The sequence below is a fragment of the Nematostella vectensis genome, chromosome 6, assembly GCF_932526225.1.
Source record: "Nematostella vectensis chromosome 6, jaNemVect1.1, whole genome shotgun sequence".
Classification (NCBI taxonomy): Eukaryota; Metazoa; Cnidaria; class Anthozoa; order Actiniaria; family Edwardsiidae; genus Nematostella; species Nematostella vectensis.
Genome location: NC_064039.1, coordinates 2,765,077 through 2,790,135, shown reverse-complemented (window position 1 = coordinate 2,790,135; position 25,059 = coordinate 2,765,077). Strand labels below are relative to the sequence as shown.

Sequence of the window (25,059 nt, the reverse complement as noted above, 5' to 3'; positions counted from 1 at the left end):
TATACCGATTCCACGTTTATGTCGCTACGTTGAGAAGCTTTTTTGAGATTATGTTTGGGTTTCCTGTGGCGGGAATGAGTCGACAATATTTACCCTCGACCCCCTGCGAATTGAGCGAAACAAATATGGCGCCTATCGAAAGCACAGAGGAGTCGAGGAAAGCAGTTTACATCCCTGACAACACAAGGGATGAGACAACCAAAGAGAAATTCGCTAGGAAAGTCAAAGAGAACCCATTTGTTCCAATAGGTGAGTTTATATATTAGTGCTTTATGGAATCCTCCTAATATGACCCCTCCAATGTTCCTGCGTTACGTCATAAAACGAGATTTATATGGTATCTGGTTCGAAGGATCATACAACTACAGAACGGAGAAAAAATTAACAGGGACGACCATAACAATATCAAACGTGGTTTTCATAGATTAGATTATAAGGGCAGGCTAACTACAATTGCACCCTTATATATCCCTCTTACTGATGATTTATAAACCCAATAGTATTGGGAATACGTGTGCATAGAATAATACAGGGTCACATGGAAAGGATGCTTTGGAAACAGTTGCCTACTCAACTTATCTTGTTCAATTCCTAAGATAAGCTAGATATTTTAAAATAAAATATATTATAACGATATATTATCTGTCACTTTATGTTTCTCGTGATACAGTGCTTGGGTCTTCCTTGTCATAAAAAGCTGATTTATAGTTTAACCGATTTCTCTGGCCAACTGTCAGCCAAAGCGTTTACAAGCAGTTATGATAAATATATACGTAATAATAACTTGATAATTAAGCAAGAAACTAAAATTCCATCTATTGGCATCAGGTTTTCTTCCCTGCTAGCAGAGGCCTCTTTTCTCTGTACTTCGTTGGCGCGTGGAAAAGATACCTCTGCCATGGGTCGCAAGTTTGTTTGATCAAACCGCCGTCCACGATCGTGGACGGGAGATCCAGAGCGCATGCTCCGTTCATTATTTACTGGCCACTATTTGAGCCCACAATGACTAGCGCATGCGTGAAACGTATATCCGCTGTGGGATAATAAGCCCGCATTCGAAACGACGTCCTCCATTGAAATATCTCGTGACGAATTATAAAAGAAGCCATTCAATTCCTTGTCTTCATTCAGAATTTTCTCTCGTTTGACTAACGAGTCAATCTACCGTTTACAGCTTTTGTATATTCTTCTAGAATTAGCTGATCTAAGTTTACCAAAAAGTTTTGTAAGATTTTCTTCGAGTCCAACTGTGCGATATTTACATTGAAGAAACTCGCCTGCCCAGATGTCTTGGAATTTATCCCACAAACAAGACAAAACTCGTCTTTGCTGTGTTTGCTGCTCAATCTTTTTAGTGACGTTTTAGGTGATTGAAATTGAACAGTTGTTTTTTTTTTTGTTTGTTTGTTTTTTTTAAGAGGAGAACTAACCGGAGTTTGATTCATAATTTGCGACAAAAATTAGCATATTGATGGCTTTTGCGCAATGGTACAGGTTTTGGCACATCATGCGGTCGCTTAGAAATGCTCACGCATGCGCAACGAAAACAGTTTCGACCCATGGCAGACGTCCCTTTTCCTTGCGAACGCCAGCCCAGCGAAATACAAAGGAAAGAAGCCTCTGCTAGCAGGGAACAGGTTTTCAGAAATAGATGAAAAAAGGTGATGGATACCAGGCTGACAAATTAGCTTATTTGTATAAATCAGCCCGTTGGACCATGATAAAATGATGATGACCTCATAAGAGGACGATATTAAAAAGGCATTATGGAATTCCATTGAGAAAGCATTCACATCCTTGAAGTATTCATGTCCTGTTGTCCCTGGAGGTCTCTACTGTCCTCTAGACTGGTCTTTGAGCAATTGATAACCCAAAGATGTCTAAGATGTTTATATTAGTATAGAATGTTGCATTAATTATATTTTCAATGACATAAAAAATCCCCAAGGCCATGTAAGTATTGGCAATAATAAAGTTCAGTATGTGCTGACTAAAGTTTTATAAGATTTTTTTTCCAAGGTTTTTTTATTGTAGTTATTATCAGTTTGCCTTTCCAATATGTGTAAGTGTTTGGAACAATGTTTGCCCTTTCATGTTCTTTCATGGTTATAATTACTTCAAGATAAAAAGACTTTGCACAATTCAAATGTTGCTTGTGTTCTCAGAATAGCATAGTCACTGTTACATCTCTTCCAGGCTGTGCACTTACTGTCAGTGCCCTGGTATATGGCCTTTTGTCATTTAAACGTGGAGACGTGGGTATGCAACAGACCATGATGAGAGCCAGAGTGGTAGCCCAAGGCTCCACCATAGTAGCACTTGTCGGAGGTGTTGGTTATGCACTTTTGAAGGGGAAGAAGGATTAATGAAGAAGAAAACCATTCTCCAAAGAGATTAGCTTAAAGCTAAGAACAGATATGCATTGATTCATGAGTAAATGTGCCAAACAGAGTAAATCTATTTGTGGTAAAGATAACTTTGGCACAGTATAATATTATGTACTGTATGTGACATTCTTTGAAAGTTGTTAAAAAGGCCTACTTAGATACTTGTGTATAAAATTTTGTTTTAGAAAAGTATAATTATTGTTATGCTTGAATATCTGATCTTCCATAATGGATTTTTCTGTCTTAGTTTCATTTTCTAATAAATGAAAAGACATTAACCATTGTCACCCATATTTAGCATACATGTTTACTCATGGATATGCCCCATAGATCAATTTCCTATGAAAATTGAAGTCTCTGGCTGCATCATAACATATTTTTAGCTATTTCCAGCAAGTAAATTATGTATCTAAGGTACATTCCCATCTACCTTTCTCAACTTGGAATTTTGAACAAGAGAAGAATGTTAGTAGTGGCAGGTTTAGGGTAGAGCTTGACCCCCCCCCCCCCCCCCCCCAACTACAACCACCAACACTTTGTTCGATGTTACAACCCCCCAACTACAACCACCAACACTTTGTTTCATGTTACAACCCCCCCAACTACAACCACCAACCCTTTGTTTCATGTTACAACCCCCCCCAACTACAACCACCAACCCTTTGTTTCATGTTACAACCCCCCCAACTACAACCACCAACCCTTTGTTTCATGTTACAACCCCCCCAACTACAACCACCAACCCTTTGTTTCATGTTACAACCCCCCAACTACAACCACCAACCCTTTGTTTCATGTTACAACCCCCCCAACTACAACCACCAACCCTTTGTTTCATGTTACAACCCCCCCCCAACTACAACCACCAACCCTTTGTTTCATGTTACAACCCCCCCAACTACAACCACCAACCCTTTGTTTCATGTTACAACCCCCCAACTACAACCACCAACCCTTTGTTTCATGTTACAACCCCCCCAACTACAACCAACAACCCTTTGTTTCATGTTACAACCCCCCCCAACTACAACCACCAACCCTTTGTTTCATGTTACAACCCCCCCAAACTACAACCACCAACCCTTTGATTCATGTTACAACCCCCCCAACTACAACCGCCAACCCTTTGTTTCATGTTACAACCCCCCCAACTACAACCACCAACCCTTTGTTTCATGTTACAACCCCCCCCCAACTACAACCACCAACCCTTTGTTTCATGTTACAACCCCCCCCCCCAACTACAACCACCAACCCTTTGTTTCATGTTACACCCCCCCCCCCCAACTACAACCACCAACCCTTTGTTTCATGTTACAACCCCCCCCCCCCAACTACAACCACCAACCCTTTGTTTCATGTTACAACCCCCCCCAATTACAACCACCAACCCTTTGTTTCATGTTACAACCCCCCCCCCCCAATTACAACCACCAACCCTTTGTTTCATGTTACAACCCCCCCCCCCCCCAACTACAACCACCAACCCTTTGTTTCATGTTACAACCCCCCCAACTACAACCACCAACCCTTTGTTTCATGTTACAACCCCCCCAACTACAACCACCAACCCTTTGTTTCATGTTACAACCCCCCCAACTACAACCACCAACCCTTTGTTTCATGTTACAACCCCCCCCCCCCCAACTACAACCACCAACCCTTTGTTTCATGTTACAACCCCCCCAACTACAACCACCAACCCTTTGTTTCATGTTACAACCCCCCCAACTACAACCAACAACCCTTTGTTTCATGTTACAACCCCCCCCAACTACAACCACCAACCCTTTGTTTCATGTTACAACCCCCCCAAACTACAACCACCAACCCTTTGATTCATGTTACAACCCCCCCAACTACAACCGCCAACCCTTTGTTTCATGTTACAACCCCCCCAACTACAACCACCAACCCTTTGTTTCATGTTACAACCCCCCCCCCCCAACTACAACCACCAACCCTTTGTTTCATGTTACAACCCCCCCCCCAACTACAACCACCAACCCTTTGTTTCATGTTACAACCCCTCCTGAAAACAATCCTGACAATTTTGAATTGGCAACTGAACAACAAGTTTTACTTGCGATCAATTTGTAGACGACCAGTTTTTTTTAATGCCATGGGAAATGGAGTCCATGTCACTTAGCTGCCTTTTATCTTAGCTGTGTAAGAGCTGTTTGGGTGATTTTTACTCAGAATAACCTAAGGGATCTAGCTCTTGCCTTGTCCTTCCATTCAGAAATAGCCTTTTTATTAAATCTCAGTCATTCTATTGTCTGAGTTAAGAAACTTTTGAAGGAAATGATAATGATAATCGAAGAAACAGTTTTTAAATCCTATAAAATCCCTTTGATGGAACATCCCAAAATATTGTAACAGCTATCTTGGCTGCGAACTTGTCAAGGGCAGTAACTCATTATTTCGATTAGAATAAAAATCCTTTGGATGCCGTCCTTGTAAGCTTCGATTAATTTCGGACAGCCCGAAAATTGAAAAAAAAATGAAATTTCCCACCTAAATCTAGTCTTCCGAGCGCTGCCTATCATGACGAACGGCTGCGAGGTGTTTTTTTTACCGATTTTGGGGCAATATTTGATAACCAATTTTTTTATTGTAATAATTTCATTGCTGAGGCGAAGCTGATATACGTAAAACATTTATGTGGCCATGACAACGAGTCAGATAAAGAGTGTGTTTCTTGTGTATGTTTTTTTTTACCTACTGTTTCGTTATAAGGGATTTCATGTAAACATACATACTTGAAATAAATATTTAATTTCCAATATATAATATAATCTTGACCGTTAATTAAAACCTTTCTAGGCTGCTTTGCGACTGCCGGCGCACTGGTTTATGGACTGCTTTCATTCAAACGAGGAAACCAGAAAGTACAACAGCAGATGATGAGAGCGCGTGTATTGGCGCAAGGATCGACATTAATAGCAGTCATTGGAGGCTTGGGTTATACAATGCTGAAGGACCACGCCAACAAAAAGTGAGCAAGGCACAAGACTACTTTCGTGCTAGCAAAGAAGTGTTGATAGAAATACAAAATATCGCGACGATTTATTGAAACACTGTAAATCCAATTTTGTGTTTGTGTAATGCATCAACTCTGCAAAAATTGGTAGAATTATTCTGAGTGGATTAATATTGTTTACTTCTTCTTCGCTATATGTGTATATAGAGAACTTGTTATTACTTGCAAACAGATTTACAAGGCTAAATAGGCTATATAAGTAAAGACTTCCACAAATAACGTTAAAGACTATTGTAACCTGATGTCTCTAAAGGATTTTGACAACAGTCAATAGCTACTTTTAAAACGACAACAGCTTCAAAGATATTTAATGTGTAGTTCCAGAAAATATCCATACTTCCCATGTAGGGGATTAGAAATAGGGGGATGGGGGTTCAAACGGCCAGGAATTTCCAGAGGGGAGGGGGGGGGTAAATTGCCCTTTTTCCTTAACAGTCATCGTATTTTTTTTTCAGGGGGTTGGAAACTCCAGAGGGGTGGGGGGCATACCTCTGACCCCCTCCATGGGAGTATGGATATTTTCTGGGACTACACAATATTGTCTGTCGTCAGATCGTCATATGATGGGCTTGTATTTTTTAACACCGTTACATGTCCAATGTCGCATTCTAAGTTGATGGATTAATTTTTCCCTGTGAGGATTTACTAGTGGAGCTAACTGCCAGCGAGAACTTGCCCACTTCTGCTGAAACCGACTCGACGGTGTTCTGCTCCGGGTGCCTCAAAATGATATACGCCTTGGGAAGGAACAGGCAGCCGAGCAGACCATAGCCAATCAGGAGCGCCGTGGCACTTGCCACGATAGTGGTGTAGAAGCCCTCAAGGGCCGAGTCCACAGGGTAATACGCTATCCACGACACCAGCAGAACGTACAGAGAAAAACCGATGTAACGAGCTTCGTTGAAATTGTCCGGCAGCTTGCGGGCCTTGAATGCGTACAAAGTACACAGGAGAGACATGAAGATGAAGTAGCTGAACATGACGGCTCGGATGATCAGACCTGTGCTTGCTGTGTATGGCAAGCAGCGTAGGAACATGTGTTTCTGGAAGGTGATGTCTTTTCTCACGTGCGGAGGGTCAAGAGCAAGCCACAGTAACGTCAAGATAAACTGGACCAGGTTCAAGAAGAACACCACTACCAGTTGGCGCTTGCGATCTAAGATGTACGTCCTGAACCAATGTGGCATGGCGGTTGTCTGGAATGCGCGCACGAGCCTGTTTGTCTTGAGGAAGAGCACCGAGACGCACGCCGTACAAGTCAAGTACCGCCACGGCTGTACCAGGTAGCAGACGGGAGCTGTAGGGTGCGCAAGGTGGAGGATGGGCATGAGAAGCGACAAGCTGATAATAAACAGCAAGAGGTAGCTCAGTTCTTGGTTGCTGCCTTTGACGACTGGAGTATCGTGATGTCTGATAAACACACCGAGAACTATCAGATTGAGTGCGAAGCCCACACCTGTTAGAAGCAGCACCACTGCCGCCGTGGTGTCCTCCCATTTGATGTTCTGCAATGGAAGACTTACGCACTCTGTGTTGTCCTTGTTTGACATTTGCTCCTCACTGCATCGCGTACAGTTTGTCAAGCCTGGCTCTGAGCTCACGGTTCCTTCAGAACACTGGAAACATTCCCAGCAGCAGCGGTTAATGAAGGATTGTTTGGTGCCGGCAGGACACTTTTTACTGCACTCGGATGTTGGTACAGCATTCGTATCGGTTTTCCACTGAATCAACTTGCCGTTGACTTGAAGCTGTGGCTTAGAAACCTGATCTCTCTTCCAAAATCCAACCTTCTCGATAAAATACTTGCCCCCTGGCACTCTTTTTCGAAAGTTCATGACGTCGTAATAAGCATTTGTCGGATTCCCCGATTTTTCAAATCGAATATTCCCAGTGACCCCGCGGAAAGTTAAATTTCTCATAAATAGAAGAAGTTTAGATGGTTCTGCCTGATTGAATGGTCGGCCTGTATCTAGGGTAGTTCTGTATAACTTATCCAAGCTGTGAGCCACTGCATACACCGCGTCCGTGACATACGGTGTGTGTGCCCCCCACACCTCCTTGAAGTCTGATTCATCATCCTCTGTGGTGTCATAGCGGCGTACCTCTGGGTTTCTCTCTCCCTCGCCCTTCCAATACTCTTCCCACCATGGATTACCCATCTGTCTGGTTTTCTCCGGCGTCAAGTTTCTCAAGTGATTTTCAAACTCCAAGTCTCGATACTCGTGGGGCAAGATTGCTAGCGATCCACCTAGAACTGAAGTGTACTTTCGCATAATTTGCATTCCAAACGTCGCCATTGCTTCACTGAGAAGAAACGTGCGATCGTTAAGTTTCTGTTTCAGGGCTTCTTCCAGGAAAACATCCGCTTGATCAAAGTTACTCCAAAACACGATAACTTTTATGTTACTCGCTCGCTTGATCTTTCTGACGATTGTTTCTATCTTACCCTTGTATCCGGACCGCGTAAAGAACTCTACGAAGGAAATGCAGAATGTCTTCCTGTCGTACGCCTCTCTCTCGAGCGCGCGCACGCCGTACTGGCCGTAAGAGCCGTCATGCGCAATCGCCGCCACATACGCCCATTTGAAGTGTTCTATGATGTCTGCCATGGCCTTGGATTGCTCTCCGTCTGGTGCTACGGTGCGAAAGAACGAGCTGTAGTAGGGTGAGCTCAGCTCCTCACTGCTCGCGAACGGACTGACGATTGGCATGTCCACAACCTATCAACGGTTAATATCGTCCAATTTCAGGTTGAATACGTAGAATATCGACAATATAGGAGCAAAGGCAGGAGAAGGGAAGGCGTGCCAAATACTTGCTAATTGTCGTCAAGTATAGATCCCTAATTAGATACGAGCAAAAGGAAAAAAAGTATGTCTACAGTGTCAACCAACCTTTAGAAATACGGAATATTAACAATAAGGACCGAACAAACTAACTTGTCTTTAGGATAGATATTGCATTTAGTTTAACGTATTTAGGATATTTTTTGGGGCTGAGATCTATCTTTGCAGTGGCTGACTGCGCGACATGGAAGCTTAGATAAGATTGATTTACTCTGAGCTCGGAAAGCATACCTGAAAAAGCCCAGCCACATAAGCAGTGCTGCTAGATTCAATCGATCCTATGACAGCGACTATAGGGTCTGTCAGGTTTTTGAACTTCTCTCTACTTAAACCCTGCCGCACAAGCTCATTGTGGTCGTTGTTTGCCACGATACTGTACGCCCATTGCATAGCCAGCTTAGAGTTATAACAGTAATCCCTCACATCTAGACCAAGACTTATCCCAGGCAGTATATCCGTGGAGTTGTTGATGCGCTCTATAGCGTATGATATCGCCTCTATGTAGCCAAGTCCTAGGGTGTACAGCTCACCGCAGCCACCAGACGCCGTCTGCGAATGCACCGGTAGGATCACCCCGAGAGTGGCGTTGCCGGAACGGTAAAAGCGAGTTGTGGCCCGCGAAGAATATAGAGCGGTCCCTAACAGTAGAAATACGACCATCTGGGCAGCTCCCATCCCGTTAGCATTGAGGGCGCGCGTCCTGCCGCGTCACTTAATAAATATCTTAGTTCGTGTTTATCTTGGTGTGACGTGCTAAATCGAGATCAATCAATGTCAACTCATCGCTTAGGTTGTCCAAGAGCAGCTTTTAGGTTAAAAAAGGAAATCAACTATTCCGAATCCTTCTTGACACCATTTTTCAAAGAGTAAGACAAGTTTTGACGGTCACGGGATAAGATACATGTAAAATGAAATGATGATTTTCTTAAGCGTATGCGATAGTAATAAAAGCAACAGGAAGCTCGAAGGGTTATTCTATTGTAGTTTCGAAACTATATTTAGTGTTTCGTTACTGCAAAAATATACAGAAATGGCAGTGGAGACAGTTATTGATACCCTAAAGTTATTTATGTTTACTTAAAATATTATAGCTGTGCTTCTAATAAAAAAAGTCGAAGGAAATAATGAGATATGCTAAGACGATGGGATTTTGTCAAATGACAGGCGGTAATAAAGTGGCTATCTCTACTACCCAACTCTTCTAGACACGATAACGGGGTTCCGGCATTGACACCTTGCAGATGCATTAGAGCACGAACCAGCGGGGACAAATCAAGTGATTCTTTTTCTTGTCGACTCCGAAAATAAAAATCTAACGAGTGGGGGAAAAAACCAGTGATCCGCTGCCTAATAATTGATGTAACTTTCACTGATCATTAATTCATGTGCTGTAAATCAACAGCTCTCTCACAAACTAAACATCCCAAATGGCACGAGCGGAACTACTAACCTGCCACAGCTAGCGTACTGCTAATAAAATGATTTCTTATAAAATCCACTAAGAAAATTTTTACTATCTTCGCTTTTTTCCATAAAAGTTAAAATAAAAGCAATACACAGACGCTTGATCTTAAATTAACACTTATTTCAATTCCATTTTTATAATATCGCTTTCTTCTGAAAATATAGACATCCCCTTCAAAGTCTGTTTCAAAGGTTCGAGAAGTTATATTTTGGTTTCAAAAGGAAGCCACATTTCTAATTGTGAAAGTGAAATCTGTATAAAAGTTGATGTAACCGATGGCTATATTTTATAGTTATACATTTTTAGTTTAATGTATAAAGAAATAACGCACAAAACGGGTGTGATAATGCTCTTATCATAGAAGCAATCATCTCTAGCAGATGGTAAGGTGTCCTTAGGAAATGACAAATAGATTAACTTAGCACCGAGAGTAATCATTTGCCTTTGAAGTTGGAAGCTCTAGGTGGTGTCTCCGAGTTTCTTGGTATTGAAACAACGGGATGGGAGCTGCCCAGATGGTCGTATTCCTACTGTTAGAGACCGCTTTATATTCTTCGCGGGCCACAACTCGCTTTTACCGTCCCGGCAACGCCACTCTCGGGGTGATCCTACCGGTGCATTCGCAGACGGCGTCTGGTGGCTGCGGTGAGCTGTACACCCTAGGACTCGGCTACATAGAGGCGATATCATACGCTATAGAGCGCATCAACAACTTCACGGATATACTGCCTGGGATAAGTCTTGGTCTAGATGTGAGGGATTACTGTTATAACTCTAAGCTGGCTATGAAATGGGCGTACAGTATCGTGGCAAACAACGACCACATTGAGCTTGTGCGGCAGGGTTTAAGTAGAGAGAAGTTCGAAAATCTGACGGACCCTATAGTCGCTGTCATAGGATCCATGGAGTCCAGTAGTACTGGAAATATCGCTGGCCTGTTTCAGGTAAAATATGCTGTTTAAATCCCATAATAGTGAGATTGGATTTTCTGACGTTCGTTAAGTATAGGGTTCAAATGCTCCGACTATCGATCCTTGTTAGTAATCTATCATGTTTTACCTTGTTATTTCCGAGCTTACATGCATAGATGAAGTAGAGTTTTCCGTAGAAATCTGTTTTATTCTCATTTTTGACGTCTCGTCGCCGGAGGAAATATCTCTATCAAAACATTTTCATTTCGTTAGACAAACAAACATCACGACACATTCATTATAGTGAAACTAACTGTTCTAAAAAGTATTATTTTTAATTATGGAGTAAGGATTTTCATTTTCATAATGCATCTTTTCTCTTATAGGGTGAATTGGTATTTTTTGGGGAGAGGGGGGATTTATCTGCCGATATTCTGTTCCAATTTCTGTTATTTTAGGTTGAAAATATGCCGATCGTCAGCCCATTCTCTACGAGTGATGAGCTCAGCTCACCCTACTACAGCTCATTTTTCCGCACTATTCCTCCTGACAGCCGACAATCCGAGGCCATGGCAGACATCATAGAACATTTCAAATGGGCGTATGTGGCGGCGATTGCGCATGACGGCTCTTACGGCCAGTACGGCGTGCGCGCGCTCGAGAGAGAGGCGTACGACAGGAAGACATTTTGCATCTCCTTCGTAGAGTTCTTTACGCGGTCCGGATACAAGGGTAAGGTAGAAACAATCGTCAGAAAACTGCTCTTGAAACCAGAACTCAAGGTAATTGTCTTCTGGAGCAACTACGACCAAACTGATGCTTTCCTTGCCGAGGCGACGAAACAAAATTTGACCGACCGCACGTTTCTTCTAAGCGAAGCAATGGCTACCTTTGGTATCCAAATTCTAAAAAAGTACTCTTCAGTTCTAGGTGGATCGCTAGCAATCTTGCCGCATGATTATCGAGACTTGGAGTTTGGAAATCACTTGAGAAACTTGACGCCGGAGAAAACCAGACAGATGGGTAATCCATGGTGGGAAGAGTATTGGAAGGGTGCTGGAAAATGCATCTTGGATCACGAGGGAGACTGTCAACTAAAGGGAGTCTCAGAGGCAGGCTATCAGCAGCTGTATAGTGCCTACGTCCCGTACGTGATTGATGCAGTGCACGCAGTGGCTCATGGACTTGACAAGTTATACAGGCATGGCGCGATTCGTAATGTCACGCCAAGTAATGTCGCGCAATCCCTTCTGTATTGTATGAAGAACCTGACGTTTGGCGGCGTGACAGGTAATGTAAGCTTCAAGACTTCAGGCGACCCCATTAATGCGCACTACGATATTATGAACTTTCGTAAAGAAGATGACTGTGACGGGTACTGTATAAAGAATGTCGGCTCCTGGAAGACGGACCAGGAACCTCAACTGGATGTCAACAACACTTTGATAAAGTGGAAGACGAAAAAGAACGTAGTACCAACATCCGAGTGCAGTAAAAAGTGTCCTGCCGGCACCAGACAATCCTTCATTAACCGCTGCTGCTGGGAATGTTTCCAGTGTCCCGAAGGAACCGTGAGCTCAGAGCCAGGCTCGACCAACTGTACGCGTTGCAGTGAGGAGCAAATGTCAAACAAGGACAACACAGAGTGCGTAAGTCTTCCACTGCAGAACATCAAATGGGAGGACACCACGGCGGCAGTGGTGCTGCTTCTAACAGGTGTGGGCTTCGCACTCAATCTGATAGTTCTCGGTGTGTTTATCAGACATCACGATACTCCAGTCGTCAAAGGCAGCAACCAAGAACTGAGCTACCTCTTGCTGTTTATTATCAGCTTGTCGCTTCTCATGCCCATCCTCCACCTTGCGCACCCTACAGCTCCCGTCTGCTACCTGGTACAGCCGTGGCGGTACTTGACTTGTACGGCGTGCGTCTCGGTGCTCTTCCTCAAGACAAACAGGCTCGTGCGCGCATTCCAGACAACCGCCATGCCACATTGGTTCAGGACGTACATCTTAGATCGCAAGCGCCAACTGGTAGTGGTGTTCTTCTTGAACCTGGTCCAGTTTATCTTGACGTTACTGTGGCTCGCTCTTGACCCCCCGCAGGTGAAAAAAGACATCACCTTCCAGAAACACATGTTCCTTCGCTGCTTGCCATACACAACAAGCACAGGTCTGATCATCCGAACCGTCATGTTCAGCTACTTCATCTTTATGTCTCTCCTGTGCACGCTGTACGCATTCAAGGCCCGCAAGCTGCCGGACAATTTCAATGAAACTCGTTACATCGGTTTTTCTCTGTACGTTCTGCTGGTGTCGTGGATAGCGTATTACCCTGTGGACTCGGCCCTTGAGGGCTTCTACACCACTATCGTGGCAAGTGCCACGGCGCTCCTGATTGGCTATGGTCTGCTTGGGTACTTGTTCTTTCCAAAAGTATTCATCATATTGCGTCACCCGGAGCAGAACACGACGGAATCTGTCAAAGCAGAGGTGGGGCAATTTTCGCTTTACCTCGCTAGCTCCTTGTCAAAAATAAGTAACAAGGTCGACCCTGCGCCATAAACCAAGAGCCCAAGTTCAATTATGCTGAGGTTTTCTAAAAATTCTCATAGAGAAAATGTCGTACTTTCAAATTTTCCGAGAAACTGTTCTCAGACAGTTTAGCCTGCAATACAAGCGTTTACCCGGTGCTTTAAAGTGAAAAACCGGCCTCGAGCGATTCGTAGCCGCCGTCTTTGATTTTGAGCAAAAATGAAGAACGGGGGAGGGGGCAGGGAGGAGAGAGAGCTCCTCCTTCTCCCCGCTTTTTATTTTGCTCAAAATCCAAGATGGCGGCTATAAAATCACCTCGACAAACAATTGGACCAGTTGGATTTCTTGTCTAGGATCTAAACAACATACACGATGTGTCCTGACCATTCCCTGGACGCATATTCGCATCGACTAGACTGCCCTTCAATCAGCACGAGTGCTTGTTCCAGCTACCACAATCGGGACTAGAACTTGTTCCATTTACCCCAATCAGGACTAGAACATGTTCCAGCTACCCCAATCAGGACTAGGGCTTGTTCCATCTACCCCAATCGGGACTAGAACTTGTGTCATCTTCCCCAATCGGGACTAGAACTTGTTCCAGCTACCTAAATCGGGACTAGAACTTGTTCCATCTACCCAAATCGGGACTAGAACTTGTTCCAGCTACCCAAATCGGGACTAGGGCTTGTTCCAGCTACCCAAATCGGGACTAGGGCTTGTTCCATCTACCCAAATCGGGACTAGGGCTTGTTCCATCTACCCAAATCGGGACTAGGGCTTGTTCCATCTACCCCAATCGGGACTAGGGCTTGTTCCATCTACCCAAATCGGGACTAGGGCTTGTTCCAGCTACCCAAATCGGGACTAGAACTTGTTCCAGCTACCCCAATCAGGACTAGGGCTTGTTCCAGCTACCCAAATCGGGACTAGAACTTGTGTCATCTTCCCCAATCGGGACTAGAACTTGTTCCAGCTACCCAAATCGGGACTAGAACTTGTTCCAGCTACCCAAATCGGGACTAAAACTTGTTCTAGCTAACCCAATCAGTACGAGGGCTTGTTCCAGCTAACCCAATCAGTACGAGGATTTGTTAGCCACCCCAATCAGGACGAGGACTTGTTCCAGCCTACCTCAGGTCCGGCACAGCCCCTTGTAGTACGTGAAGTAAGGCGTGGCATTTATACTCGTGACAAAGACACGAGTAAAGCTGAAAGTTTGGTTTGCTTAGAAAAGTTATAATCATGGCCGACAAATATTCGATTTCCTAGAGGATGACTTAGATTAACTTCAATATAAAATAACCAGGCAGACACCATCTATAATAAAAACTCTTTTACTGTATTTACAAATAAAACTAAGTATAAGTGCTAAGTGTAATTCTTTGGATGTCATAGGTCCTCCATCTAGAATAAAAGTTTCGTCGTCGTTCTTGGATGGAATAGGTCCTCCATCTAGGATAAAAGTTTCGTCGTCGTTCTTGGAGGTCTGTTAAAAGATAAAAATTCAAGTAGTTATTAGTTAAATGCTTTTACCTATGATTTGTGTGTGAAACTCTGAATTAATAAAATTCTAACGCATGCAAATACTGTTATAGTTACCGTAAAGACGTGACGGGACGCACTCCCCCTGACGTTCTACTATTGAGCCCCTCGCTTCTTAGTTTAGCAGCTTTCTCGCGAGTTCCTTCCAGTTCGCGCCATCGCAACTCCTCGATTTTACTCTAAGGAAAATTTGTTTTTGGGATGTTTAAAAAAAATCATTTGCAGTTCAATCGCAAAAAAAAAAAAAAACCTTCAATGCTTTACCTTTTGTGCTTCCAGCGCCTTTTGTCTTCGTGTCGTTTCTTTCTTTGGTGAGACGGCTAGCCGTTGCGTTTCAATTCTTCGTTCTTCTTTCTTGGCCTTCAGCTTTTCTTGGAGCTCTAAAAGTTTCGGATCCTTCGGAAGCTTTTTCTCAGAGGCTTTCTTTTGTTCGGCTCTAAAATAAAAATACAAGGAAATTATAAGACGATTTAAAAAAAAACACAAAAAATGTGGTCCCTATGATTTAGAAGTTTGAACATTACATCATCGACTAATAGTCCAGTCAATCTATTAAATTTTTATGGCCCAGGTGGAACTTATTGCAATAGAATTTCTCTCAGCGAATTTTGAACAAATGATACAACCTAGTTAACATACTAAAAGTCTCCAAAAATCCCTATGGTGGAACATCTTGAAATATGTGACTTTTCCATTTCGGAGCAAAACACAGGATACCCGCGTTGTTAAAACGGAAAAAAAAATACACATCTCAATCAGTACATTGAAAATGCCATTGGTCAAAGTTGATTAAAGACAATGTTTGGATATCGAAACAAAGCAAATTGCCCCTGTTTTTCCCAATATTTCTGTATTCCAAAAACCACAGGGTAACCGCGCCGAAAACCCTGAAAAAATTGAAAATACAAGTCTGAATAAGTAAATTTCAAAGGTCATTGGCCAAAAATGATTAAAGACACAATTTTAGAATCGAAATAAAGCAACTTTTACATGTTTTATTTCTATTTCAAATATTTTCTCCACAAATGTATTTCTGCATTCTTCGCACTCGCGTCAGTGACTGAAATTTGTCTAAAATTTCTAAAATTTCTTTTTGTCTAAAAACAAACTTATATGTGACATCAGCTCAGTAGGTAGCCTATTCAATACATGTAATACAGCGGTAACCTGGAACACTTTTGTAATTTCTTGAGGTTTTACACCAGCCTAGAGAAAGCTACTTACACTTCTAATGAAACTGAACGTCTAGCTCTAGCTCGATTAGTCCAGAATTGTGACAAGTCTGACCATTACACTTTCCAAACGTCGCACGACAGCTAGAAATGGTGCGGTGCAAATGCACAAATTGGATTGCATTTGCTTTCTTTAGGCTGGGTTTAAAACCTCAAAAAACACAAAAGTGTTACTGATTACTAGAATAGTCTTCAATAGCTTTATTAGACAACAAAGATGACCAATGGGGGGGTCATACGTAAACGGGCACAGGGTCCATGCAAGACGTACCCTCAAACAAACAAATTGGAAATAAAATGAATATAAAAAAAATTGTGGTGGCAGTCACAGATTCGTGCGATGGACCATGTACAGGGTAAGTCTACGTTGAAAACATTGGCAAGGAGGGTCTGATAATGATTCTTCAGGAAATATTTATAAGCGCGAGTAGGCCAGAGAACATATTGAACTGAGTTAAGTTACATACTAGATTCTATGGTTTTACAATACGATTGAAATAAGATGCTTGGAACGTAGTTGTTCTGCAAAGAGCCGGAGATAAAGTTAAGGTTGGGTTCAGGTTACGAGTACGATTATGATTTACAAAAGTGACAAAAAGTTGAACATTCAGGTCGGTCATTTCGAAGTTACACTAGTTTAAAAAAAAGATTAGGTCTTTCGCCTCTCAGTCGTTGACCAAGGGTAGTAGATCGAGTTTTAGAAGTCGCTCTTTATAGCTCAAGTCTCCGATCTTGGAACTAAGAATTCAACGGGTGGCTCGCCTTTTAACTCTTTCTAGGAGGACATTTTAAGTCTTACGCTGCCGGGGGACCAGACTTCAGTGGCGAAACATAGCTGCGACTTGACAAGGGACAGGTATATAGTACGCCTGACCCTGTATCTGTAATTAGGACACATGTTCTTTTGAGCAGACCAAGTATTCTGTTGGCCTTGGACACCACAAATAGAATGTGGGTGTATGAAAGATTGCTCGATATTGTGCCCCCGAGATCTTTTTAAATGTTAGACTTGTCAGGTCATCCTGAAGAGCTCCACAGTCCTTTATCGAAGAGACTCTTCGGTATAGCTTTGTGTCGTCTGAGTATATAGCGGTGTGCCTTTGTCTGTGGCGTCTGCTAGATCGTTGATGTAGGTCCTAAATAGAAGGGGGCCTATTAGGCTTCCTTGAGGGACCCCGGAAGTCACTGGGAGGCGACGAGAGGCCATGCCTTCTATAACAACCCTAACTACTGAGTTGCTGTCACATGTAAGTTTGTTTTCTATACAAATTTCAGTAACTGACGCGAGGATGCAGAAATACATTTGTGGAGAAAATATTCAAAATAGAAATGAAACATGGACAAGTTGCTTTATTTCGATACTAGAATTCGTGTCTTTAGTAATTTTTGTCCAATGACCTTTGAAATTCTCTGATTCAGGCTTGATTGAATTTTCAAACTTGTTTAGTGTTTTCGACGCGGGTACCCTGTGGTTTTTTTTTTGGATTGCAGAAATATTGGAAAAAGATATAAAACAGGAGCAATTTGCTTTGTTTCGATATCCAAACTGGGTATTTAATTGACTTTGACCAATGGTCTTTCAAATGTACTGAAAGACCATTGGTCAAAAAAATCACAAATTTCAGGATGTTCCACCAAAGGGATTTTTGGGGACTTTTAGTATGTTAACTAGGATGTATTACTTGTTCAAAATCCGTTGAGAGAAATTCTATTGCAATTACTTCCACCTGAAACCACAGATTGACTGGACTATAAGCGCTTGTCTGACCGTTTTAATCTCGCCTTGTACTTTCTTTGATCACTCAATGCGAAAAAGCGAATTCCAATTTTGGGACAAAGATCTTTTTCACTGCTTCAAAGCTGCGTTAAATCGGAGTGATCGTCTATTGCTTGCCACTCTGACTAACTACTAGTCGCGCAAGATCACAATGATCTCCTGTTGATGACCCTAAGTGAGGTACATAAGATCGCAATGATCGTCGATGAACACGCATCGACAAAATATAAGCAGCGTAAGATTGTTATGATCGTCTGTTGACACCACCTGACAGCAGCCTGACGACTCTTGTCTGCTCGATGTTTGGCAATTGTTTCTAATGTGTCCATCAGCAACTGGTCTTTCTCCTAAAAATATGATAATATCAATGTAAACAGCAAGCGTTTGCTGCCTGATGATGATATGGTGTGCTGCAGACAATGATTGTGCTACCGATAACAGTGCCTTGTGGTGCCGATGTCGAAGTTCTGTCTTCTGCTGACTTTCTAAAGATGGTAATGATAATAGCTCCTACAGTCGTGATTATTACAGCGATAGTAACTCTTATGTGGTTTGTGATACAGATGAAGAAAAAGACGTCTTGATGACTATATATCGATGAATATGCTGGCTGCTGCTGCATCGTTTGATGATGGGGAAACCTATCCACTTACCACTTTAGACTGTAATATGGAGTCTCGTTTCTTCTCCTTTTCCTCCTCCTCCGCTGTTTTTAACAGCGCCAACCGTTCCCTTAACTATAAAATAAAACACCAATAAAGTTCAAACATCTCCCAAGATTAAAACAAGTGATCAACACTTACCTCAGCGACAGACATCTCTCCGAGTAGGCCCGCTCCAGAAGTCTCAGTGAGGTCCACATACTGTTAGAGAAATCCACGTTAATTTCAAGCAATACACTTTGTGCAGCGCGAACTGTAAAACCGTGAACAGCCAAAATTTGAGTCGATGTTAATTGTTTTCTTAGGATTCTGAGACTTTCTGGCGCATGTTCAAAGGTCTTCCATGTGATTTGTCAGAACAAACATTCCATACATATTCCATCTGTCCAAGGTTTTGATGGTCTGGATGTAAAACGAAAAAGCTCTGGTGTTTCTATGATAACAGTTCACGACTTACCTTGAATCTGATGACTGGAACACTTTCGATTGCACGAATCTTGGCTATCAATGTTGCTTTTTGGCGCATTTCCTCCTCAGCCTGAAACAATCCACAAGGAAACCTCAGTAAGCGATCAGTAATTATTGTCAGTAGAGTACTACTACTCGAGTTACAAAAGAGCACAATTATCACTCAAGGAGTAACTTCACAATGCTGCAGCGCCCATAGATGCTGGAAATGACCAGTAGGGTGTGGCTGCCCCCCCCCCCCCCCCCACTGTTTTCTTAGCTGTCTCTACAGCCTTGCATCTGGAACCATGAGTGCCCAAGGCCTAGTCGGGGCCTTTCAAAATTAAATTAATTAAATTAAGTCTCTGTTAAATTCAATCACCTGTTCCAAAGCTTTTTTCATCATTTCTTGATTTTCCTTTGCAATTTCTTTTACTGAAAATCGAAAAAGCAATTATGTCGGACATATGAACCAAAGTCACATACATAATGGAACAAATGCAATCTTTACCGATTTTATGTTTATAGTCTTGGAGCTTTTTCCGTGCTTCTTTCGTATTCTGGTGGCCTTCCATTGTGTTTTCAACTAGTTTCCTGTCAACAGAAAGCATTGCCACAGGTCAAATTGATAATATGGTATAGCACACATGGTATGAGAAATGATAAATCCAATAACCAGCTGATTAGTTTTATGTAAACAGTTGGATAATACTCGAATTGTCTACCAAATCGCACACAAGGGAAGGCCATATGACCATATAAGGTGTTTTATCTACAAATGCCAAATAAGGGAAGGCCATATAACCATATAAGATGTTTTATCTACAAATGCCAAATAAGGGAAGGCCATATGACCATATAAGGTGTTTTATCTACAAATGCCAAATAAGGGAAGGCCATATGACCATATAAGGTGTTTTATCTACGAATGCCAAATAAGGGAAGGCCATATGACCGTATAAGGTGTTTTATCTACAAATTAATGCCAAATAAGGGAAGGCCATATGACCATATAAGATGTTTTATCTACAAATGCCAAATAAGGGAAGGCCATATGACCATATAAGGTGTTTTATCTACAAATGACAAATAAGGGAAGGCCATATGACCATATAAGGTGTTTTATCTACGAATGCCAAATAAGGGAAGGCCATATGACCATATAAGGTGTTTTATCTACAAATGCCAAATAAGGGAAAGCCATATGACCATATACGGTGTTTTATCTACAAATGCCAAATAAGGGAAGGCCATATGACAATATAAGGTGTTTTATCTACAAACGCCAAATAAGGAAAGGCCATGTGACCATGTACCTCATCTCATGCTCATTCTCAAGCTTCTGCTGGAGATAGCGGTTCATCATCTCCTGGGTCTGAAGATAAAAAAGTCTACAGTCTACACAAACAGAAAGTAAAATAGAGGTAAAATAGAGGGACAGGTAGAATACCAGAATGGACAATGGACAGACTGACGGAAAGAGGGATGGGCAGACAGATAGACAGAAAAATGGATGGACAGACAGACAGAAAAAAACGTATGGACAGATGCAAACAAACAGGCTGATGAAGATAGATGTTTAAATCCGTTTTATCATACCTGTTTCTTAATTTCAGATACTTTTTGCTTATTGTCTTTGATGAGATTCTGCCGTGCAAGGATGGCATCTTCATAACTTAGCTTGCCTTCCTGAATAAAGAGGGAAAAATCATAAGGTTTTACCCTGGAAAACTGAATAAATCAATTATTTTACTTACCAAGCGCCTCTTCTCAATTTCTGCCAATTCTCTTTCCATGTCATTCTAAGAAAAGAAAACGTTTACATAGTTCAGTCATGGATGATGACGAAAATAGCAACTGTACAGTAGGTGATGCAATAGCTTTAATATGGTATGTCAATAATCAAAAACGGTCAATCTTTATGCGAGGACAAGAAAATAGTTAAAATAACGTAACACACCTTTCTCATTGTTTCCTGCCATTTAAGAAATTCTGATGGATCACGTCCACCTTTCTCATATTCTTCAAGCCTATAACAAAATAACATCATGCAGTTATAAAAAAATGCTACTTTTAAGCAATTATAAATGAGCAATATGCTTACTTTTTTAGCTCTTCCTCTTCTTTCTTCTCAAAGAGTATCCCTTCCCTCATAATCGCTGCAGCGTTGAGCCTGATTGGGATATTTCCACCCTAAAACATATCAATGTAATTAAAAAAATAGGAAATTAAGGTGGAAAATAGCTGGCGCTTCCGCCCTGTCCTAATGAAACCCCTGGATGATCAAAAATGGAACTCTTAATCTTTATTAAAGGTATGAAAGTAGCAGTATAAAATTGAAATAAATGTACCAGAATTGGTGGCATCTCAGATGCTTTGGGTTTGTTGAACTGCAGCCTGCAAAGACAACAAAATAATGATAAGGAGAATGCCGTTGAAGCTGAAAATGTGTATGATGATGGTGGAAGTTGTGGTGATATTGTGGAGGTTGATGAGGGTAATAATTATGTTGGTGAAGTTAATGATGATGATGATGATCACAACTATGACAAAAAGGATGAAGATAAGATTGTGTTCATATGACAATGGATGGTATATGGATAGTACATTATGATATCATGTTGAGGGTAATGTTAGTATAAAGAAGATGGAAGAGGGAGGTGAAGGAGGAAAACAGAAGAAGAGAAGAGAAGTAAAAAGGAGACAACAAAAGGAAAGGTCAAATTGTGAAAGCTGCATATTGTCAGGTGTTGGTCAGTGCATAAGGAAAATGTTAAGAAAAAATGATATATACATTGCCCTTACTTTGAGCTCTCTTCTTGCTCAATTTTCTGCATTCTTCGTCTGGTTTTGGCAGATTTCTCTGCACTTGCACAATTGAACTGTCTAACAGATGACCTCATCAACTCATCCTGCCAACAAAATATAAGCAGAATGTTAACCATGAAAAAAATGGGAAAGATATGAGATACTAGTGTGTTACCAAAAAATGATTCACATTAAGTATCATGTCAGTATCAGCCTGTAGGTGAGCACATTTTTTGTATTCCATACACATTTAAGCAGGGACTGTCCTTACCTCAGCCTTTTTCCGATTTTCTTCTCTTATTTTTGTTATAACATCTTGTTCCACTGGTGGTTTGTAGGTCGTCTCAGGAACCTAGAAGAAAAATTATAAAGCCATTTAGGACTGTATAGAATATTTGCATAAATAGTCGTTGCAATACAAGTAGACTAATTGATAAATACAACTGAACAAAAGATGAAACTTACAGGATTGTGTCGGTGAAGTGTAGGAATCTATAAAAAATCACAACAGAGCCTTAATATCATGATATCTTAAAGGAAAAGGTAATAAATTTTGAAAAGAGATGGCATATTACCACTTCAGGCATGGGAATCATCCGCGGCTGAGGTTTTGTCAAATTGAATGGCTCAGGTTCTGCAAATGTAAGAGCACCATATATATAGAAAAGAAATCATTAACAAGAATAATTGTTAATTGACAACTCAACAACTCTGTGCCATACCTGTCGCTGGCTTGGATGGTCTTTCTTTCTGTCTGTTGGCCATTTTGTCTTCTAACTTTTGTACAAGTTCTTGTAGCTCTGGAAGCCACCTGTTTTATTATAACAAACATTTTTACAATGAAACACAAGGTATTCATGGCCACAATGTAATCGTTGCATTTACATAACACTCGAAGTGTTAGTTAGCTAAGAGTAAACTGACATTTATATCCTTTATCCTTTTAAAATATAATATCAAGGCATAGACAAAAAAACATGCATAAATAAAACAATAAAGCAATTAACCTTATTAGGGGAGATATGAGATTGGTCTGGACATAGCTATGCTCATAATGCTTGCACCACTAAAACAAAACAAAATATCATAATTATCATTGTATTTACTATAAAAAATAATAGAATTCAAAATAGTTGAACTATATTCTTTTGTCCAAAGCTATGTACCTCTGCTTTCATCCAGCCTTGTATGTTGTCTTTATTAAAAATAAATGATAAATACTAAAAAAAAAAGACATAGTTTCAACCTGGGAATTCAAAAGATGCAACCTAATCTAACTGTTCAAAGGTTAAGAGGTGTCATAACTGGCAATGCAGGCGCATTGATGCGAATGGGGAAGATGAAGGGGTGGCGGCAGGATCATATTCAAGTAAATATTGGCCAGCAAAACCTCTCACAGAAAATAGCAGCAGACATAATTTACATATAGGTGTCTCTGCTAATTTTTATAATTGTTAAAAAAATGGGTCAGCATAAGTGAACACTGAAAAAGGCATTTCACTATTGAAGAAAACATAGAAGGAAGCAGAGATGTAAGGGCTTCCATGTGTGTTTAAATCGATGAACTAAGGAAAAAAGAGGGCCAGTTTTGTTTCTTCCTTTTTTGCTTGCCTCTCCTTTACACTGATTTTCATATGTATGAGCGAAATAAGCTTCTCACACCTTTATTTTCTTTGCTAGTGAAAATAGGCCTTCAGAGTTTCTCAGGGACTAATGCCTAGTCATTTCTACATAAATATCACTTATTATTGTTAGGTAAAACATTAAGGTTTAGGTTTCCACTGAATCTTTACCTTAAGTTGTAATTATTTGTAATAATTAATTATTCTCTACAATCAACATACCCTATACATTTTATTTGATTCTTGTGAAAGTATAAACTTTCTAAATTGAGCCACTCCAAGTTCATCTAATCTATAAAGTGCCAAATAAGCCAGTACTGAAAAAGAAGAAAAGGTTTTGAGCACTTGCAATCCACCAGTGATGTAAAACAACTCAACAACCTAACCATCAATTGGATTGTATTTACCAACATAAAGGTTTTTATCAGCCCGCAAACAAGTCCTGCCAACATCAGCATAATAAGCATCTACCACAACCTAGAAGTCCAACAACATATCGAGAGTTAAGTTATATTATAGTTATATTAGAGTTGTAATAAATATTGTGTAGTGTCTTTGCATATTTGCAGAGGCACTTGGGATAAGGATAATTAGACAAAAATAAATGTTACCTTTAAAATGCTTGTGTGTTGCACACATCCAGAAAATACTTCAGTGATAAAAACTTGATCACCCTCTTCCAAATTCTGTAACCAAATCCAAAGAGAAACATCCATGATCATGGTCAGAATAGGACTAGAAAATTGTAACTCTTGTCAAAGTTTATGATTCTAAACTCTAAACATGAAAACACAAACTTACCTTGTGGGATGATAAATATTCGTCAACAAATTCTTGAGCTCCATGAATAACAGGGTTGAAAGAATCCAAAAGCTTTACACACGAAGCCACGAGCTGTTTGTGCTTTTTCATGTTCGACAGTTTCACCAAGAAGGCATAGAACCGTTCAAAATGGCGGCAAAATAATGAGGTATCCTCTCGTGTATATTTACCAAAACGTAGATTTCTTTCCCCCTCTTTGATGTTATCAATATTCCCCGTATAAGCAATTGTTTATATGCTTTAGAATCGCACAATTCAGCTAGAATTCGTTGAAATTTGGATCCGCGGCTTCACTTTGTGTTTTTTTAATGAATCAGTGAGTTTACACTTGCCAGGCAACGGACCCAGTACCACGCAGCCGAGAAGCACCGACCTCAGATCGAGGCGAGTTAGACAGGTATCCCAAAAGCCAAAACGGTAAGGACTTATCTTTTTCCTTTTTCTTGCCTTTGCTAACCTTATAGTTACATGTGCATTGTTTTGTAACCCATCTTTTACACTTGACAAACACTTCGTATAATGTAATCCATGTGTGCTTTTGAGTAACAACGCGGGAGATGCCATATGCATTTTCTGGTATCAATCCAATTAGTGTATGTTCCAATGATGTCGTCCGTGAAAGCTATTTTTAGAACAAGCAGTTATTTTTAGACACGCCTCTGATTGGTTAGCGCTCACGTTTCCTAGCAACAAGAGTCTTACGCTCGATCCATCTTGAGCAATGTGATCCGGCAAAGAATGTTTCGGAAATCTTTTTGACCGAAAATACCTTCCTTTTTTAGAAACGCTGTAAAAATGATCTTCCATAGAGTACGCTGGAGCCAATCAACCGTTTCTGGGAAATTGAAATGCATAAAGTGCGTGATTTTAGGCTCTGGGATCAACTTCTACATTAAAAGTTGCTGATTCGCAAATTATAACACAACAATCAATCATAAATCTGTGTTTACAAAACATA

At 41.0% G+C, this 25,059-nt stretch overlaps 4 protein-coding genes across 6 annotated transcripts; 2 read left to right on the top strand and 2 right to left on the bottom strand.

The window, feature by feature from the left end:
- Positions 1–93: 93 nt before the first annotated feature.
- On the top strand, positions 94–5,649 carry LOC5514642 (HIG1 domain family member 2A, mitochondrial). 2 transcript variants are annotated; one of them, XM_001634771.3, is made up of 2 exons: positions 94–249; positions 5,214–5,649. In XM_001634771.3, the coding sequence occupies exons 1-2, from the start codon at positions 126–128 to the stop codon at positions 5,387–5,389; spliced, it is 300 nt and encodes a 99-aa protein (XP_001634821.1). In that variant the 5' UTR covers positions 94–125; the 3' UTR covers positions 5,390–5,649. The 2 variants fall into 2 exon arrangements, with proteins under 2 accessions (XP_001634821.1, XP_032240107.1); XM_032384216.2 differs by lacking the exon at positions 5,214–5,649 and adding an exon at positions 2,197–2,665.
- On the bottom strand, positions 5,147–8,951 carry LOC5514641 (extracellular calcium-sensing receptor). The gene is made up of 2 exons (XM_001634705.3): positions 8,508–8,951; positions 5,147–8,150 (listed from the first exon to the last, which is right to left on the bottom strand). The coding sequence occupies exons 1-2, from the start codon at positions 8,949–8,951 to the stop codon at positions 6,039–6,041; spliced, it is 2,556 nt and encodes an 851-aa protein (XP_001634755.2). The 3' UTR covers positions 5,147–6,038.
- A 185-nt stretch (positions 8,952–9,136) lies between these two features.
- Positions 9,137–14,773, top strand: LOC5514640 (extracellular calcium-sensing receptor). The gene is made up of 3 exons (XM_048728906.1): positions 9,137–10,697; positions 11,039–11,047; positions 11,111–14,773. The coding sequence occupies exons 1-3, from the start codon at positions 10,242–10,244 to the stop codon at positions 13,214–13,216; spliced, it is 2,571 nt and encodes an 856-aa protein (XP_048584863.1). The 5' UTR covers positions 9,137–10,241; the 3' UTR covers positions 13,217–14,773.
- Positions 14,508–24,455, bottom strand: LOC116619429 (cilia- and flagella-associated protein 99). 2 transcript variants are annotated; one of them, XM_048729306.1, is made up of 26 exons: positions 24,081–24,455; positions 23,891–23,965; positions 23,687–23,756; positions 23,502–23,596; positions 22,824–22,877; positions 22,665–22,723; positions 22,380–22,468; positions 22,233–22,291; positions 22,123–22,149; positions 21,929–22,009; positions 21,655–21,761; positions 21,201–21,246; positions 20,954–21,042; positions 20,810–20,879; positions 20,607–20,651; positions 20,449–20,538; positions 20,166–20,224; positions 19,361–19,443; positions 19,232–19,284; positions 18,860–18,940; positions 18,544–18,603; positions 18,394–18,477; positions 18,008–18,087; positions 14,996–15,167; positions 14,789–14,910; positions 14,508–14,627 (listed from the first exon to the last, which is right to left on the bottom strand). In XM_048729306.1, the coding sequence occupies exons 1-26, from the start codon at positions 24,189–24,191 to the stop codon at positions 14,594–14,596; spliced, it is 1,995 nt and encodes a 664-aa protein (XP_048585263.1). In that variant the 5' UTR covers positions 24,192–24,455; the 3' UTR covers positions 14,508–14,593. The 2 variants fall into 2 exon arrangements, with proteins under 2 accessions (XP_048585263.1, XP_032240106.2); XM_032384215.2 differs by having other exon boundaries at positions 14,508–14,675; positions 24,081–24,454.
- Positions 24,456–25,059: the final 604 nt, after the last annotated feature.